We start from the raw sequence: 20,092 nt of genomic DNA, 5'->3' as shown, positions 1-20,092 counted from the left end.
AAGTAATCAAGCTTTGATCTCATCATAATTATTCAATGTAGCAAATATTATCATTGTATCAAATTTACCATGGCACAATTCAAAGAGCAGCATTCAAAAGTAAACTCATATTTTAAGTGTGTTAGAAACAACAAAAGGTGCATGCTGATTGAATTTGCACAGGTAGAGAGCAGTGAAAAGCAGCATCTATTCAGTGAGACAAAAGGCTGCAAATCTCATTTCCCCCCCACATTCGTGTTACGTCGAGAGGCATTCACAGGCTTTCTCCCTATGAAGATCAGTCACTGTCAGGGGACATACAGGTTGTCAATTGATAATGAAGCACAGTGCTAAGGGCCTTTAGGTTCTCGCTGTCCTAATTACACTGAGCGAGAACTCTCCAGCCTTGTGTTAACATTTGATTTATGTCCTCTGCCTTGTTGAAAAGGAGCATGTTAATTGTTTTTACAGATGAGTGTCAAACTAGAGGAATCAAGCCTCATTAATTAGAGGGAGCACTATTTACACATAGCACCTAATCAAATCTGAACGCATGTTTTGTTCATGAAGCTAACGCTGAGTTCAGGAGAGCAGTGAGGAAGAAAAGGATGAACATTTTATTTTTTTCTTTGAGCTTCGAATCATTGAATGCCACTTGTTCCTTTTGATGATTTTTGTTTCTGCCATAACCTGCCTTTAAAAAAAATATTGTTTGCAAATTGTGTCATTTGAAGCATACAGATATAGTTTGACCTAGCTTTTTCCACAGTTTTTCAACCGTATCTCATTGTCTTCCTCAGTGGATAGACTGTTTTTTTGGTTGTCATCACACAGTACACTTATAAGCACTAGAATAATCCATCATAAATATAATTTCAGATGCCAAAACAAAACTGCTCCTTCATGACTCTTATGAACAGTTATGTTTCTTGGCATTTTGTCAAAAAGCAGGCAGCATGCTCATTTTTAATTCACAATTCAATTTCTTATTCTAACGTTAAAGATATAGACTGTACATAAAAGATGGCGGTAGCCACTATTCTCTCACCCATGGATTTGTGAACTACCCTTTTAAAGTCTCATGGTGAGCACATCATGCTACTTTCCCTGTTGTATTAAATAAGTCTTCACTGAGCAACTCAAAACATAAACTCAACAAAAAAATAAGTTTACTGAAGTCATAAATCAAGTGAAAAATAGGGTAATTTTCACATAGGCTTCCTTTATAACTTCCTTTTGCAACCAAAAGAGTCGCTCACTGTTGTCATTAGAAAAAAATGCAGCTGGCTTAATGTGTCAGCTTGAAAGCTATAACTGTCTTTTTTTATGTATAATCTATGCTAAGTAAGTAATGGTTCTTTATTGCTGTACTGCTACTGTCAGTTAAGCTATTTCAAAGGTGTCAGCTGGTTAAATGAGCATGCTAATGCTTGGTGATGGCTTCCACTACTTAATTCAATATCATTTTTCATTTTGTATTCTTGGTTTTGATGTAAACAAATTTAAAAAATAAAAAAAAACTTCTCCTCATCCAAGTGTTTCTATCTGATTGCTCAACTCCTGTTGGTGTTGGAAGAATTAGTGGCCAACTAAACACAGACAGATTGTGTGAATTATAGTAAGATACAAAAGTCTTGACACTCCATTCATTTATATTTTGCTAGTAAAATGTGAAATAGATGAAGCAATTTATTGAAACTTGTACAAAAATACATGGAAATACAGAAAAAATAGAGTTTGTACAGTTCTAACAGGCTTGAAAGTCAGTTATTAGATTTGGCTGTGCGAGGTGTGGTGGAAAATTGAGAACACAAATATAGGATGCAATAGATGGAAGGCTGAATGTTAAGTTGAGTGTTTATTGCTTGAAATTAACAAGTAACTGGCAGTCCAGAAACAGGTAACAAAACCCAAAAGCATATGGAAGCACAGGGAAAAACACTAATTCAAATTAAGCCACTGATGATCAGATGCTTTAGAAATGCCATTGTATGATGGATCAAAATCTAACAGTACATTTCTATATTTATAATTCCATCAATTTTGACAAGATCTCCACCACCAGTGGCTGAAATGCAGCCCCAAACCCCGACAGAGCCTCCACTGTTTTTTTAGAGATAGCTGTAGACACTCACTGTTGTACATCTCCCCTGACCTGCTCTGTACATATTGATGATGATTTGAACCAAAAAATTTCATATTTGGATTCATCCCTTCATATAACCCAGCCATGATGGGGTCACAAGCCAGTGTGCTCCTAGTGCCAGTCCCAAGCCTTGATAAAAAGGGGAAGGGATTCCAGCATAAACCCATTACCAGATCAAACAAGTAGATCAAAAATTAGATTTCCATACCAGATCGGTCGGGGCCCAGATTAACAGGCTTTCCAGGGTTAAAACATTAAAGAAGAGATCAAAGAACTCATAAACATACATAAATCAAACATAAATCATAGTCATATCAGAACTATGAACTCACAAAAAAACTCAAAACCCTTGATCCAAGATCCAGGGCTCACGACAATGAATACCTGCCTTATGGTGAGCTGAGCATGCACACATCATTCCTGTAAACAAGTAACCACAAACAGCTGTGACATGTTTACATGAATTCGCCCTCTGTATCATTTATTGATTTTATATTTCTCTTACTTTTATCTGTAAAAGTGACAAAAACCTTTTCATCCTTAAATTAAATATACTGCACGTTTTGCATGACTTCACATTCCAATAATGACTGATGGCTGAAATTAATCCCCTCTTATAGTTGGGGTCCAGTGTGGAGAATTTTTTTGTGCAGGATTGCTAACAAAATGGTTAATTACTTAGATATGCATGTCTGACTCTCTGCCTTTGTGAGGAAAGACTCATGCAAAAAAAAAAAAAAAAGAGTAGTATAGGATCCCCGGAACAACTTAATCCCTGACATAATCCCTAACTTTAATTTAGTCAAATTCATGTTCACACAAATAAAGCCACACAGGAACCGGAGCACTTTGAATCAGCTTTACCCGACAGGAGAAGGAGAGTGTGTACTAGTGCTTTGAATATAATGTCTTTTGTGTAGCCGTACTTGATGTCCTTCACACTGATAGCTATGCTTTTGTGACAGAGCATTATCAGAAGCAGCCACACCTAATACACGATGCAATTACTCCATTAGACTATATATGTTATTTTATTACAGGCAGACATGAAGGAATATTGAGCTAAGGAGTTCACATTTGCCATCAACCAGTTTCATTGAGGCTTTTGACGCATTTTATTCTGCTGATTTAAAATCCATTCAGCCTTTTAAAGGAAGTGAACACTTGCATGCATCATAGTGGAGCTTGATTTGAAATAGCAAGCTCGGAAAGGATTAAAGAGATTAGATCATGATGAAAAAGAGGCGTAAGCACTTTAAACTCCACTAAATCTCTTTAAATGAACAAGATCCAACAATTACAAAAAAAAAAAAAAGAGACAACACCTTTGTCTGCTGTTCTGCACACGCTTTGGCCTCACTCCAGTTTCAGGTTATGCTGTTTACATGAACCTTTGGTCTACTGGGACTGTTTATCTCTGTTGTCATGAATACAATATTTTATTGTGCTGAAAGCTTTCTGCAAGCAGATCATTTAACATAAAGGTGTTAGTTTTGTTTCAGATGTGAGACGCAATCCTCAGCTCCCAAAAAGGTTAACGCCATTTCACACATTTCAGTCTAACAAATAAAATATGACACAGATTCTTTTTATAAATCATAATCAACTTAAAATTGGATGAGTGCCTCATTTTCTATCGACTACACTGACACGATTAACAATAAACAGTCGATGCAGGTCCCTCATGAATATTGACTGACATAATGTTCCTGCAGGGATTAGAGGGGGTGTTACATATAAAATAGCTGCAGGGATGGCATCTGCAGCAGCTATTACAGTGGACCAGTCAGTGGAGCATAAGGACATTCACTGCTTTTTTTGTCCTCCCCTTGTTTTAAAGCAGCTGTATAGACAAGAACAAAGCTGTCAAAATTATAGATGCCACAATCATGTGATTGCTGCGTGGTTGGAGGGGGCATACCACATGGGAGCAGAAAGCCATGGGTTCCATTCTTGGCAGGAAGGTTGGCTTCATGTTATTCTGACTTTTAGCAGTGTCTCAAATAAATAAAAGCAATAAATAAATCAAATCTGACAAAATACAAAATGATAAATATTGTATTTATGTTTTACTTTTACTAGCCTGATATGAAGGCTAGGAGCGGCTAGCCTTCATATCAGCGTCGCCTGCCCTCACCTCTGCTTAGCTCATGTCGCCTACCAACTGTGAGTGCGAAGCACAGCTGTGGAAAAGCAGCTGGTTAAACAGAGAGCGAACTTTTGCTCCTTTTTGTGGTTTAATTTTAAGTCTTTATTCAAAGTAAGCTGTTAAAACAAGCATAACAACATCAAGGAATACAGCTGAGCGAATGATTAATTTCCAACTATATTAAGTGAGACATTAATGTTGACTAAAACTATCCAGTTATGATGCTTAACTTTAATTTCAGGAATTTGCTTATCACAGGAGCACTTCCACCCTTCATTGGTCTGTGTAGTAGACTGGTGGGAAAATAACATTTTGAAGTTTAAGCTGATGTATATTGATTCATTCATCAACCAAACTTAAATTAATATTTCTCATGTTAAATATTAAAATGCGATTAATTTCGATTAATTAATTACAAAGCTTCTAATTAATTCGATTAATTTTTTTAATCGAGTCCCACCCCTAGTCATTAGCTGATGTGATTAAAATCAGGTTGCTGTCTGGTAAAGACAAGCCAGACTTTGCAGATTCTGCCACCTGATGCACCCTGGCATCTTCAGCAATTCAGTGCTCACCCTAAATCAGCCCTGATCCTCTTCTCTGTGCTTTCAAGTTTTGAGAATGCACTCATGAGTCAGCACCAGATGCTCAGTAGTTTCATAATAGTTTAATAATGAAACACAGATTTAAATAGTTAGCTAGATGGCCTCTATCTTATGGAATAGAAATGCACTGCTGGAGTGACTTGTGTCCTTCAAGCACAGTCCGTCCATCCATTCATCCATTTTCTTCCGCTTATCCAGTTCAGGGTTGCGGGGATGCTGGAGGTTTTCCCAGCTGGCATAGGGCGAGAGGCAGGATACACCCTGGACAGGTCGCCAGCCTATGGCGGGGCTAACACAGAGAGACAACCATTCGCACCTAAGGGCAATTTAGAATCACCAATTAACCTAACCCCACCAACTGCATGTCTTTGGACTGTGGGAGAAATTTGGAGTACGCAAAGACAACCCACACAGAAAGACCCCGGCCAGATGGTGGATTCAAATCCAAGACAATGCTGTGAGGCAACAGCGCTAACCACCGCTCCACCCTGCTGCCCGAGAGGATTTATGATATACTTCAAGTAATTACCTCCCCCCACCTGTGTCCCCTGTTTCTCCAAAACATTTGTGATCATCATTCGGAGTTTCTGCCCTGACGTGCACATTTTTCCAAGTTTTAGATATTTTCAGCTGGCGTGGCATACGCAATGCTTCTAGACTCGTGCTTCACGATAAATAATGTTCCATCTTTAAGAGCACAACACCTTATCTTTCTGTGATGTTTACTTCTAGCTTATAACTATAAATGAAAAATAATCAGGGGCTTTTATTAAGTCAGGTTAAATCTCTTTCTGGCTTTTATTGGTTCCTGCAGTATTCCTCTCAGATCTTCTCCAGAAAGCTTGGAGGTTTCCTAAGAAGCAAAACCGAGGGGAAAAAGTCCACTCTGCCATCATATCAGTTCATAGCATTTCATTCCTCAGAGTGCACAGCAGCAATTAAAACCCAACTCTGAGTGCTTTTTGGTCAAGTCCTCTCTTTTCAGAGCTGGCTTTTGGCACTTTAATAACTTTAAAGAAATTTCAGTAAAAGCAAGATGAAAAATAGGATATTAGAAAGTGACGGCCATCACAGTGGGAAAGAACAGATGATACTAATATGACAAAACACTAAGGAATACATTCACATGTCATTGTAATGGATGAAATATTAGAGGATTTAATGACTAAAACCTCTTAACCGGGCCTTCTGTGGTTCCCTCTTCTGAATGATAATTCTTATTTAAACTGATCCAAAATCAGAGTCCCTGCATAAATAAGTTGAGAAGAATCCTCTGTAGAAGTAAACAGGCACAAACTGGATTAACACACCATCTGAGGCACAACAAGGGAATCTGTAATAGGAATCGTTTTCTATGTGCAGACTCTGACAAGTAATAAATAAAAAGAGAACTAATAGATTACTGATATAAATGTAAAATACTAACCTGATACTGTCAAATGTTTTTCACAGAGTGATATTTTTTTCTGTGGTTTCTAATACTTAGGGGTTGTTGGCAAAATGTTTGTATAACTTTAGGACTTGTCTGTGCACTGCCTGCTGCTGAGCCACTTGTATTCTTATTGAACATGAGCATATAGCTTCTGGCTGTATTTTGTGCTTATTTTCTGAATAGCTACTTATCAATAGTGCAGATCCATATTGCAGTTTGAGACTCAGAAGGTGTCCAATAGGCTCCACCAGTGAGACATGTTCCCTGCAAACCTTAATCAATAGTCTCTGTCGGACATTAATTTTTCTGTTTCCTCTCCTATTACCGACTCAGTGTAATATACTTTGCCCATGGAACTAAGTATTGATTATTTTTATATTATTTATCTCTAACCTGTTAGACTGGATAGACATGTGGCGACAAGTCAATGTTAATGCTTACTGCATGTTCCCTCACAGGCCTACGATGACGGATATGACGGCGAATATGATGATGAGAGTTATGAAGCCTATGAAGATAACTATAGCAATCAGTCAAAGAGGTAATCTTAACAAATACACACCAGCAAAGGCTTTTCAACTTTTCCCTCAGTCACCATCTGTCTGTTGTTACAATACAGCACGTTTAAGGTTCTCTGTGACCAGCTGGGCCATCACAGGTGTATATTAGAGCAAGAAATCCCATGAAAAGACTGAAGCCCGCAATGAATTGATCCTAACAGCAAAGCTACAGTATGTGTGTATACTAAAGCCTGATATAACTGTGCCAGAGACGTCTGCTGTCTGTTAAAAACACATCAGTGAGCAACTTGAGCAACATGGGCACAGTAGTTAATCCCACATACACCATCATGCTGCTGTAAATATTTAGTGACACACTAAATCCGCAGCTGAGTCCCCAACAAATGGAGTAAAATTTGTTAAAATTTGCCCAGCTTTTCTAGGAATAACTGAGCCCTTCTGTGGTTGAAGATATGTTTATGAGCACTTTTTAAAGATCCATTTCTTCAGTAGGAACCAATAGATTAGGGCTGAGAGACACAGAGAACTACCGAGAAGTTATAAAAATGCTTTGGTCTTGTCGATAATAGCAATAATATAAAGGATTACAATGCTTATGTGTGTACTTGATTTTTTTCTTATTTTACAAAAACAAAATTAGTGTGCAGGTTATTATTATTTACCTTGAATTGTGTTTTCTCTTTGTCTGTTTTCAGCATTTCAGATTATTATGAATACGGACAGGGAACCAGTGATGAATCCTACAATAACTACGGTAAATAGAGCTTATTATATACTGATAAAAACAGAAATGAGTCACCCTCTTTTTTGTGCATTATAATTTTTCAATACTCAACATAAACTGTTTAATCCAGCACAATCCAACACAATCCCCATTATTAAAGTTATGAAAATGGGTTGATTATTTGATTAGTCAATTCATAAAAATGATTTGGTAGCTGGGTGGCTGATTAAACAGTGAAGTCCTTGCTCACCTTGCACCACACTCTGCAGCTCTAGCTTCACAATTCTAAGAATGTGATGAAAAGGTCTGAAGGTCTGAAAGGTCTGAAAAGTGGCATTCCTTTTTTTTTTTTTTTTAATACAGTCTTTCTTTGCATTTTTGGCCCCAGTGGCTTTTATTGACAGTGGAGATACAGGGAAAGACACGTGGGCAAATTGGCGATGGGCCGGGACGTGAACCCGCACCGCCCGCACTGCAACGGGGCATGTGTATGTGGTCACCGGCTTCACTAAGCCACCCAGGCGCCCTGAAAAGTGGCATTCCTAATAGCCAACAGAGGGCAGCTCCTCATCTATGAGAAAATGAGCCTACTTCTGAAATGACTTTTTTTTTAATAACTTCAGAATTCACTTTATGCAGTGTATCAGTACCACTGGCATCAAAACAGCCCCAGATCATGATACTACCACCACCACACTTGACAGATACAGTGTTCTTAGGTTTAAAAGCCTCACTTTTACTCCTCCATGCACACTCCTTTTATCATTGTGGCCAAATAGCTCAGTCTGTGTCTTGTCTCACCATAAAGCTTTTCTATACAAGGCATTTGGTTTGTCCATGTGGGCAACTGCAAATCTCACTCGCGCTTGAAGGTGTCGATTTTGGAGTAGGAACTTCTTTCTTGGTCGGCACTAAAACTTTGTGTCACTGTCCACAGTGACAAACTTTTACATTTACATTCTCGCTCATGGCAGGCTTGAGACTTGGTGGTTCATGGGAGTTTCCTGAACCAATTTCCTCACATCTGAGTGTGACAGTTTGGGTCTCCTTCCAGATGTTGGCAAAGTGGTTGACACACATGTGAATAACATGTACTTACATACAATTGATTTCCTTCTTAGATCTTCACTGAGTTCCTTGGACTTCCCCATTGTTCTGAGTATTGGTCAATCCAGTGAGCGCTTCAAGCAAATCCTTTTTATGCTGGCAAAGAGAAACTACCAGCTGTAGTCAATCATGATCACTAATGAGAAGTTAACAGGCCTTGGCCTTGTCAAGTTAAAAGACACTGTACAACCTTCAATAGCACTTATCAAAAGATTTAAGTGATTGTATGTATATTTTTGAGTCTGGATACATATTTTTGACCCTGTGCGGATTAAAGAAAATCCAAAATAAATTCACACTTGTGCACCCAGTTCTTGTTTTTATAGTCATTAAAGATGTGTGCCGCACAATTATTTCATCCTGGAAAAAGAACAGTTCACAGTTTTGCTTTTCTTTTTGTTTTTTATAGAAATAATAATTGAAACATTACTTTTTTAAATGAAGACAATGGTCAGTTGCAGCCATACACACTCTTTAGAAAGCCCAGTATTATTTTTGTGACTTAATTTCTATTAGCACTCTCTGTCTGCACTTTAGTTACCACTGAAATATTAGCATTATTTATGGTAATGCCTCACATTCATGGGCAAAGAGTAGGACATAAGAAAAAAAAAAACTTTCTCAAACATTCCTTGATTTGATTAAAGTTAAATCCTGACAAGAAAGAAGTGTTGAGTTGACCACACTGTCCCGGCTGCTACTGCTGCTGCACTGGTTTACAAAAGATGTTTCACAGCCGAGAAAGAAAACTGTGTGGTTTCGGCCCACTTGCAATCATCTTCATCCAGGGAGCCACTTCTGTGTGCATCACATTCCTCCTACCTTCCTGGCTCCGCGCTGCATTTAGCCAGAGGAATAAATGTGCCAGTGGAAACTCATGGGGGCAACCAGTGCCTGTTGCAGAGGTGGACTGTTTTGCCTTTTGGGTATGTGCCTTCGAAGGCTTAATCCAGAAAGCTGTTACTATCAGCTGACTAACCTCTGCTGTGCCCAAAAAAAAAAAAAAAACTGACAAAAAAAAACAAAACAGTTTTCTCCAAAGTTCTCCAAAGCAGCAACTGCTCAAATATCATAATAAATGACTCTCTATGTCCCATGAAAACATTAAGAAACAAACACAAAGCTTCTACATGCTTTTTAAATAAAATAGCGTAAATCACCAGAAGTCAACTTACAACCTTGTCGCATGACAACGGCAATAAGCTGCTTGCCATAGTGGGTCTTTGGGCTCATTCATTTTCAGCACAATGAGTTGTGCACTGGGGTGTTGAGGTCAGACCAAACCTAAACCAATGGGGCAATGATTTGATTTTCTGCTTCATAAACACTTTCTTATTTGGGAGCAGACCGTCGTGGCTCGCAGCCGAGGTGGGCATCTTTATGTAATTTGGCTCTAAGGAAGGAGCTGCTGACAGTTGAATCTCAGTGTTGGTCTGTCAGAGGGCAAAGAGCTCGTGAAATTAATTTTCTGTGAAGAGAAGCCCCTGTAGTACCTGGGACATAATTTGCTTGCTTACATATTCTTGTCTTTGGTGAAATAGATTTAGGAGAGGAGACAGTATCCATGCTCAGAGTTGGCCTTTGTGACATGACATTTCTCACCAGTGTGAATGCAGCAGCTTTCTGCAATTTGTTTTTAACAGTTTTTTTTTTTTTTTTTTTTTAAATCTGCAGAGGAGGAGTGGGCAACTACCAGAGTCAGTCTCAAAGCCCCTGTTTTACGGCTGACACGAGGGGGCTACAGGAAACATCCTTACGGCAGATACTAAAGGTGGTCCAGACCTCCAATTCTCAACTATTTATAATTTTTTTTAAATCCATTATAAATGTTGTAACAGTTTAATTTTTTGTTTTTTGGGGGTTTTTTTGTTTGTTTTTTTTTTTTGGTCCCTCTCCTTCAGAGAGTAAAAAATCCTCCCACCCCTATAAAGCACATAAAGCCACAATTATTGCAGTATACTGATGTTTGAGCCTTTTTTTTAACAAAAGAGACACTTAACAGTTCTCATCCATATGCAGGAAGGTTGTTCTTGGCTGTTTAAATACCCTTCATTCCACCTCTCTTTGCCCTAAAACATTAATCTGCAGATTTATTTTTTCGGATTTGCGTGACGAGTTGGTTTCCATTTATTGTCTTTAATGTAGTGATTACTAAGGTTTAATAGGCAAACCCATGCTCACTGTTGTTAAAGCAGGCAATCATAGAGCCATAATTTGACTTAGAGAGACTATCAAATCTCTGCCGTCTCTCTCTGCTTGCTTTAATTGCTAAGGAGACTCCACATAACAGCAGCATTTCCACGTGGTGTCGTGAAACATCCAGTGATGCCATGTCTGTTTTTATCCACTGTGACACACTCCTAGACATGAAAAACAAGCAAAACTTTTTCTCATTTTAGTTGGCCCTGTCTAGGGGGAAATTACTTTTGCCCTTTTAAGCAAGTTTTTTTTTTTTTTTTTAATTCAAACCCTATTGGCACTTTTTCCTGATTTGGAAAACAGCCCGCAAAATCCAGCTTAGCTCTTTGTCAGTCAGCCAAAATGACTTTACAGGCAGGATGAGTCTTTAACCAGCCACAGCTACAGAGAAAATGTGTTCAATTCAAATTTAAAAAGTCTTTTTTGCAGCCTTCAACCTTTCTCCAGAGTTCACTGATTAGTGTGGCTGTAGGCTCAATCTGGTGTAAGTAATGTATTCTAGAAATAACTTCATTGTGAGAGTCAAACAGACTTCCTCAACGCACGTTGCCTACATACACACACACACACACACACACACATATATATATATATATATATATATATATATATATATATATATATATATATATATATATATAGGTGAGTGAGTGAGTGTGACAGGTATTTTTTTGGTCACTTTGTTTTACCAATACTAATCTGTAGTCAGCTGTGGGTTGATTTGCAAAAATCATAACTCACCACCAGAGAAAATAAAAAATAACACTCTCCTGAAAACAAATAACACGATCAGCTTCATTAAATGCAATAAATGGAACTTATCCTTTGAAGTCGAAGACCTGAATGCAGAGTGTCTAAATGACCTAAAAGTATCTTCTAAAAATGTTTAATGTTGAGACATCAGGCGAAATTACCCCAGGCCATGTTGTGACTTTAAATGATACAAAATGGTGTGAGATCGTGATCGTGGAAAAGCATAGTTTTGGTTGAAAGCAATGTACAGTGTGTAATTTCTAATGCGTGCTTTGTTCTGTGTGTAATCTGTATTTGTACATAAAGCATTTAATAAAAACAGCATAAACCCCGAACACAGTGTGTAAGACTTTCTAAATAGCAGCCTGCAGTTTGTTAACACAATAACTAACCCAAGTTTCTTGTTTCTAAAACATAACATCTGCTTGCAGGTAACAGCTAACTCGTTTCATAACGAAAACCCACCAACCTGTCCCAAATGAATCATTTGTAAAATACCGTATGTTACTGCTCAATCATCCTTGAATATCTGATCACTCTCTTATTAAGAAACTAATAAATTTCTTTTCTTAATACATTCTGTGAAGTTTTACATCATTAAACAGATACTGATTGACTCTGAGAATGATATGGCGTTTAAAGAGGTAAGAAGTCCTCATATATTATCACAATAATGCCTTAAAAATGCTCAGCATTTGGAGCGTAACGAAAAGCATGTGGGCAATACAGGATCTGGATGTTGCTATTTACCTTTTGATAGTATGTTATTGCTGAGGGGGGAAAAACAACACACTCAGCAACTCATCAGTGTCTCTGGTAACGCCTTTCTGCATTTCTGTCATTTAACCTGAGAAACCTGCACTGTAATTTTCCATTCTTTAAATATCAGAGCTGAGATCCATTTAGCAATTTGAATTCTCTTTTGTGATTAGTACACCTGAAGCCCGACTCTCATTAAGAGTGTAGATCGCGGGACTCAAAGGAAGACTAAACACTAAGCAGGTAACCCTAATGATAATCCTAATCTAACTTCCACTTAAAAAAAAGTAAACCTGCCCGTTTTAACCCCAAATAAATGCACTGTTGAATTAAAATCCCTTCCCATCTCTAACTAGAGCCACAGGAATTCATCTGTTATAAAAGAGAGAATAAATTTTAATAAAAAGACACTAAAATATTGTTCGGCAAACTAAACACCACATCAGTGATATAAAATTAATTCTAATAAAATTTCACTTTTATAATACCTTGAATTGGTTTACTTTTTTCACAGTGATGGAATGTAACAAGTGTTGTGCGTACATATTGCATGCATGCAGCCTGTGCGTCTATGAACGAACTACTGACAATGCATAGGATTGGTTCATTCTTTATAACACTGATTTGTTCTTCTCCGTAGATAAAGAAATAAACTGCGGTGTGTTTTGATCAAAGAAGAGAGGAATATTACAGGTGAGTGGAGAGAAAGGAACACAGTCGCACTGTCGCAGTCTCAGTTGCAGAGTCAGCCTTCTTGAAATATGATCAGTGATGAGCAATGATTTGTTGTAGCATTTGTAGCATTTGTAGCATTTAAATAAGACGCGATCAGGAGAGGATTGGAAAGTTTCCTTACTGAATTCCTTTTGACCATTTAGCAGAAACTCTAAATGCTCAGTTTGAATCTTAGGTGGCAAATTAAATCAGGCTGAAAACTCATTTATGCTTATGTGCGAGTGTTCATTTTTAATGTTAAATCACAAAACTATCCACGCTATTATAAACCACAGTATGTTTGTTTATATTTCTGTGATTAAGAGCGATATTTTCTTGTGGCTTGCTGTGTCACACTTGAGGGATTGAAATATAATTCCCATCTCAAGGCACATTCTGATAAATTCACTGTTAACGCTCATTTACATCAGCTGTAAGTCTTAGAGCTTTCATGGGGCTGACGGCTCATTAAAAAACACAATAAAGCACAGACATGCAATTAAAATAATGGAAACAAAAGAGGTATAGGAAGCAAAATCTAACTAAAACTGCAATATAATTAGAAATAATTAATCATCTAATTAGAACAATGGCAGAGTAGTGACTATATGAGGCTGACTTGAAGTGAAGTATTTGCACTGTGTCAGGCAAGATGTAAAGATTAATTGTAGGTGTAGAAGTGAGGAGAGAAGTTTCAGAGTTGCAGAAACCAGAGTATCTGTTATTGGCTACACTATGTGCTGTCAGCCTTGTATGCTTTTGTCTCAGCTGGACCAGTTATTGCACCTTTCCTTTCTGCTGTTCATTAATGCTCATATTGTATCTCTGTGTGCATTTTTTTCACTTCAGTTTTTGTTTTATTACTCTGCAAATACAGTTCCACTTAATCCCTATGGACAGATACCTACTGACTTATTCATAACTCTTCCACTTCTATTGACTTTTTTTCTAAAAAAAAAAAAAAAAAAAAATGCATAAACATTTTAATGGCACACTTGTGCATATGATGCATAACAAGATATAAGCACACAGCTATCTCAGGTCAAGATGAAGCATCAGTAGATGTTTATTTTAGTACAGAAGTGTTGGAGACTTTTCCCCTCTAAGGCTGTTTATTACAGCTATAACATTTACTAATTAATAACATTACTGTATTTAAGACCTTCATCACAACTGTTACACATACTGTGATGAATGTCATCCAGTCCTCCATCCATCCTATCTATTAGTCTCTAACTTTTTTTTAATATGCTCACCAGCCACTTTATTAAGTACACCTGTTAAACCGCTCATTGACACAAATATCTAATCAGCCAATCATATGGCAGCAAGCCAATGCATTTGGGTATGTAAACATGATTGAGACGACTTGCTAAAGTTCAGTGGAGAAAAATTATTTAAATGACTTTCAACCTGGTATGGCTGTTGGTGCCGGACCTGCTGGTCTGAATATTTCAGAAACCGCTGAGCTACTGGGATTTTCCCACACAACCATCTCTATGGTTTACAGAGAATGGTCCAGTAAAAAAGAAAATACCCAGAAAACAGCAGATCTCTGGACTAAAATGCCCAGAACTGAACTCATTACAACCAAGGTTTGCAGAAAGGCATCTCTTAATGCACATATCGAACCTCAAAGCAGATGGGTCACAGCAGTGGAAGACCACACAGGGTGCTGCTTCTGAAAGTTAAGAACAGAAAACTGAGGCCACAATTCACATGTACCCACCAAAATTGGTAGGGTCAGAATTTGGTGTGAGCAACATTAGGGCCCCTTAGTACCAACTAAGCACCATTTAAACACAACAGCCTTCCTGAATATTGTTGCTGACCATGTCCATTCCTTTATGACCACAGTGTACCCATCTTCTGATGGCTGCTTCCAGAAAAATAACGAGCCATGTCACAAAGCTCAATCTGGTTTCATGAGCATGACAATGACTTCCCTCAAACCAATAGAGGACCTTTAGGATGTGGTGGAATGAGAGATTCAAATTGCAGGTGCGCAGCCGACAAATCTGCAGAAACTGTGTGACTCTATCATGTCAATATGCACCAAAGGAATGTTTAAGGGCACCTTTTTGAATTTGTGCTATTAAGAGTTAAGTGAGTTCTGAAGGCATAAAGATGTTGAGCCCGTTACTAGCAAGGTGCAACTAATGAAGTAGCATATAAGTGTAATGCCATATAAAGATGAGGCTGAACCTCCATATAAAAGATGTAATTAGCCACCACAATGTTACCTGTTGTCTGTTCAACCTTTTTTTAAGTCCAGTTTTGAAGATTCATCTCAATCGACTTGTGATCATATTTAGACAAGAGTCTGGAGTTATCAGCTAAAGCCAGCTAGGTGGTCCATGGACTGTATAGGTGCATTGCACAGGCACAGATACCTGATAATTAGTGCTAAATGAAATACAAATAAAATAACAGAATTTTACTCATCAAAACTGGAGCACAGACTTTTCAGACAGGCTGTTTTAGCACAAATAACTGCACAGCAAGTACGTGTTGGAGAGACATTTTTCACAAAGTTTGTATGTACTGTGCAATTGTGACCCAGCCATAATTGTTTGGTATATTCATGCCTTTGTCATTGTTCACTTTTCTCCACAGCAGAAAGTTTTGAAACCAGCTCCCACAGGCCTGAAGATTGTACTTAGCCATTAAACAAGTTCAGGTCCTTCACTGGCCAGGGAAGTGGCTTGGTAGGTATTCAGTGTTGTTCTTCGTAAAGTGTCAAAACAGACAGATAATGTTTCCCTTAGCAATGAGATGAAAGTGATTACTTGGGGAACATATATATAAAGAATTTTTGTGTCAACGTAATGTAGTATTCACAAGATGTCATTAATTTGCTCGTCATCAGTAGCGTTGTTAGGATATTTTTCAAGGTTATTTTCACAGACAAACATAGTAGATCAGCAGTGAGCCACAGCACTGTGCTTCTTATTAAAGGAACCCGCAGAAAACAGCGTGTTCACTGAAAACACTTCAGTGATACTGCAGTAATTAAAAGGATTATGGGTGATTGTTCAATTCTTCTTTGAACAAGTGCAGAGGTTATATCACTGCAAAGAATAAATTAAGATTAAATGGCCGTAATTAGATTTTTATATGTGAAATATGAATTGCAAAGAGCCACAAATAAAGTTTCCTGTTCCAGTACAGCTTTTCTTCTTAAAACTAACCATCTTGTTTATCTGCACCTATGAGTTGGAAGTGATCATTGCTGCTGGAAACTCTGTGTATCTCCGTGATGTTCGTGCAGTTTTTGCCAGAAGCGCTCTCGGATCCATTTTCATAACACGCCTGCCGCCAGCTCGAGACCAGCCAAGAGACGAAATCCCAAAGCCTGCTATGGATGTTGATGCATTTCTTAAAATGAATGCCACTAATAAAACTGCTCCCACATTGAGATTACAAAAGGGATTTTTTTTTTTTTTTAAATGAGTCATTATTCATTGTTCTTTTTTCCCTTTGCACAAAGAATGGAGCTCATAAAGACTTTGCAGCTGCCTTTGCATCTCTTTAGATGCCATTAGTCCACACATGTATCCATGGTGATTCTTGTACATTGAGCAGACCTGGCCTGCAGCCTCAGGCACTATAAAAACCAGCAGCTGTTTTTTTTTTTTTTTCTTTTCTTTTATTGTTTGCCAAGTGTTTCACCTTTGGCAAAATTGTTTATGCAGCTTCAGAACTCCTAGTAGAATACACATTAGCCAAATTAGTAAAGATTCTCTTGGAAGTAAAGATTCATCTCTTCTGATGAAAAAGTAAAGATCTTTTTTTTTTCATATTGTACGCAGAGAAAAATTTGGACTCGGAGAGAAAGGATGGTGCAGTGTGACGGAAAGAGATTACAAGTCAAAAAGAGGTAAGGAGGTACTGGTAACTGTGATCAGTTAGTTTAATTCAAAGAAAATTCAGGTACTTTAGAAAATCATTCACCAATTTTGTGGGTATTGGAGAAAACATTTTGGACAATCTCACTGTCTCACTAGTTATGCATTTTAAATCCCACTGCACTAAAACTCTTTGACTTAAGTTACCTGAAATTTCTGTGAAGAAAGATGAGGTAATCAAGTAATTGTTTTCACATTACTCCTTCATTATGGTTCTTGTTGACCTGTGTAGATATTTAGAACATAAGAAGTAGTGTTGTCATTTTTGGCAATGTTAACAACGGCCAAAACACTACAAGTAAAATGCCCACTGCACTAAAGCTGTTTAATGCAGGTTACCTGAAAGCATCTCTGCTAAGTGAGAAAAAATAAGTCCATCAAGTAACTGTTTTGGCATTTTGGAGGGTTCCTGCTGACCTGTGCGGGTGTTTGACAGCACGTTTTCAGAGAAAAATGTTTCTGGAAGAAGTGTTTACACCTTTTGAGAAATACTTTTGTTAGTTTAAGAATTTTGTCCGGCCAAGAAAAAGTCTTAATGCATAAAACCGCCTAATATCATTGTGTATTTGTGTGGTTTTTGTGCAGATTAAACAAATTAGAAACAATATTATCAGTTAACTGACGTCCCTATTGTTGTCCCATTTTTATTAGATACAACTTCATATTGTTATGACACTGCATTTACTTCCTCTACAGACCTAAACAGAAGAGAAAAAATAAGTTTATTTTCTGTAAAATTAAATAATATCATTCCCAAGTAGTGTACAAAATCACACTCTGCAAGTGTCGTCATTGACTTGGTAATCAGACAGAAAAATAAGTATAAATATAAATGATGGAAAATAGTCCTTGCACAGCTTGAAGTTATACCAACACATTCTGCAGTCATGTAATGACACCATCTGCTTATGGGTTTAGACTGGCTGTGAGAGAGAGACACAGACATTCTCAGACATGCAACATGCTGTAGGCTAGTCGCTAATTCTGTCAGCAGCTGTGTGAGCAAATGATGGCTTCACGCTCTTTATTGACAGCTCTCATGCTCACTTTCTTATTTTCTCAAGTAATTGCACCTATTTGTTTTTAACAAGACAATAAAAAGCTTATTTGAAAAGGTCTAGGCCAGAGCGAGGAGGTCTATCTCCTTCCATATCCATCTCAAGGACGAGCTGATTGTCTCTGGCTAAAAGCTGCGTCTCTATACAAAACATCACTGTGGATGTCAGGCGTGTGTTGACAGATTATAACTGGGGGATTCATAAAGAGACAGCCAGTGGATGGAGGCGAATTACCGCACTGCATTTGATGCACACCCAGCCAAAATGTCAGACTCGGGGCTCAAAGGCTCTCTGCATAGACAAACAAACAGCTACACACCAAGGACACAAGTGTCATCTGTCATACAAATCAGAATCCACTCACACTACATGATTACATGTTTGTCACATGAATAGCTCCATACATTGTTGCATAGAAGGAAAGGAATCACTTGACATTTTGGGAAAGAAGATGTCCCTATTTGGGAGTCTGATAAGAAGGGGTCATACCACACAGGTGACTTTTATATATAGACTCAGAAAGCAAATCAGTCTACTAGTGAGTTTTAGAAGACCTTTTTTTTTCTCCTGCTTTTCTACCAAGATTGACCGAGGTAATATCCAGTTTTTATTCTAGGCTTCATAACTAGTGTAGCAGCAAGAGAGTGGTCTCAATCTTCACATCTAATTCTTGCCAAGAAAGCAAGAAGATTTCACAAACACCTTCCTGTAAAATCTTTGCAATTATTTTTCACTTTGCTGTTTTATTTTTTCTTTTCAGAATGCGGTACACAAGTCTGTTTATCTCTGCTGTATCTGTGTTACAGGTTGCTATGCACTAAGAAGACAGCAGGTCACACTCCTGGTGGATAATAAAAGCTTTTTATACGTGCTAAAGCTCTCAGACTCTTTTTTTTTTTTTAACCTGTAAAAATCTCTGAGGTTAGAAAATGTTCATTCCAACCAAAAATTACAAGACTGGATAAGCCGTGCCGTGTTCGGAGCTGAAAAGGCACATTCATTTATTTTTGATATGTGAAATGCATTTTTGGTGTAATTTCTAAAAGTAAAATATATTTTCAAAAATGTCCCAACACGACTGCGCCTTATTTCATCTAAAGGTGCTGTCACTCGGTGGCTGTTGTCATTACCAACCCGAGTGCACCTTGTATCTGTCCCCAGCTCTCTAATAAATGCTTCAGTTAGTGCTGCCAGCATGAACATGTTAGTTCATTAAATAAGTCGAGCCCACTGCTGGTGTTCTGGCCAAGTGTCACAGCTACTTTACGGGCCCAGCCCGTCACTACCTCCACAACACACTTCAGCAGCCAGTCACAGCTCACCTCTTGTCATTTTTAAAGTAGTAGTCATAATGAATGGTGCTGTCTGCACCTCTACATATGGTCCACAGTGATTAACGCCCGAGATTGATAGAAGCAATGCGGGCTTCCTACAGTTCAAATGAATGTTCATGACTGTCTTCTTTCTGGATTTGGGTGTTCACATTTGATTTACGAAACAATATATCGATTGCTTCGTAAACCAAGCACACCGCAGTTTCTCACGATGTGTTCAAGTCAAACAGCTTGCAGGGCCAACGAGTCAAATTTGATGCAGGAGTTCATCTTTGTGTTATCTTTTCGGGTGGTAACGGATTTCATGAATCCACTCAGACAAATAGAAGACTTGCTTCTTCAAAATATCCACCCCCGATTCTGCCATTTTTTTTTTTTTTAATTCATTTGCTCGATGACATACACTCCACGGAGTCAGACTGCACAGCATTTATCTTCCTAAAAAAAAAAAGAATCACTTGATCTAAATACTGGAAACACAAAGACACCAAAGTGGGTCAGGATCTAGGCGAGGACCCAGAAATGTTCAATGATGCAAAACAGTGCATAATTCTAACACACAGCTCCCCCTCCCCCCATCAATGGACGGGTACCTGAGCAAACTCCACTTTGTTTAGACAGCTAGTTTGATGAGCCAGAATAGAAAATGAAGGTTTATAATCACCAGAGTCTAAAAGGGCCTCCTCACTAGTGTAGTGCAGAAT

At 38.0% G+C, this 20,092-nt stretch overlaps 1 protein-coding gene across 1 annotated transcript in view; it reads left to right on the top strand.

The window, feature by feature from the left end:
* khdrbs2 (KH domain containing, RNA binding, signal transduction associated 2) overlaps nucleotides 1-18,886 on the top strand; it is a 68,072-nt gene extending 49,186 nt beyond the window's left edge. Inside the window, exons 7-13 of the mRNA XM_030748518.1 lie at nucleotides 6,770-6,852; nucleotides 7,528-7,586; nucleotides 10,338-10,434; nucleotides 13,015-13,067; nucleotides 15,705-15,796; nucleotides 16,901-16,968; nucleotides 18,861-18,886. Coding sequence (XP_030604378.1) covers nucleotides 6,770-6,852; nucleotides 7,528-7,586; nucleotides 10,338-10,432 — 237 coding nt within the window. The 3' untranslated portion in view covers nucleotides 10,433-10,434; nucleotides 13,015-13,067; nucleotides 15,705-15,796; nucleotides 16,901-16,968; nucleotides 18,861-18,886. The remainder of the gene's footprint in view (nucleotides 1-6,769; nucleotides 6,853-7,527; nucleotides 7,587-10,337; nucleotides 10,435-13,014; nucleotides 13,068-15,704; nucleotides 15,797-16,900; nucleotides 16,969-18,860) is intronic.
* The last annotated feature ends 1,206 nt before the right edge of the window (nucleotides 18,887-20,092 follow it).

This window comes from Archocentrus centrarchus, chromosome 15, assembly GCF_007364275.1.
Source record: "Archocentrus centrarchus isolate MPI-CPG fArcCen1 chromosome 15, fArcCen1, whole genome shotgun sequence".
NCBI classification, from domain to species: domain Eukaryota; kingdom Metazoa; phylum Chordata; class Actinopteri; order Cichliformes; family Cichlidae; genus Archocentrus; species Archocentrus centrarchus.
This window is presented reverse-complemented; position numbering and strand designations above follow the sequence as displayed.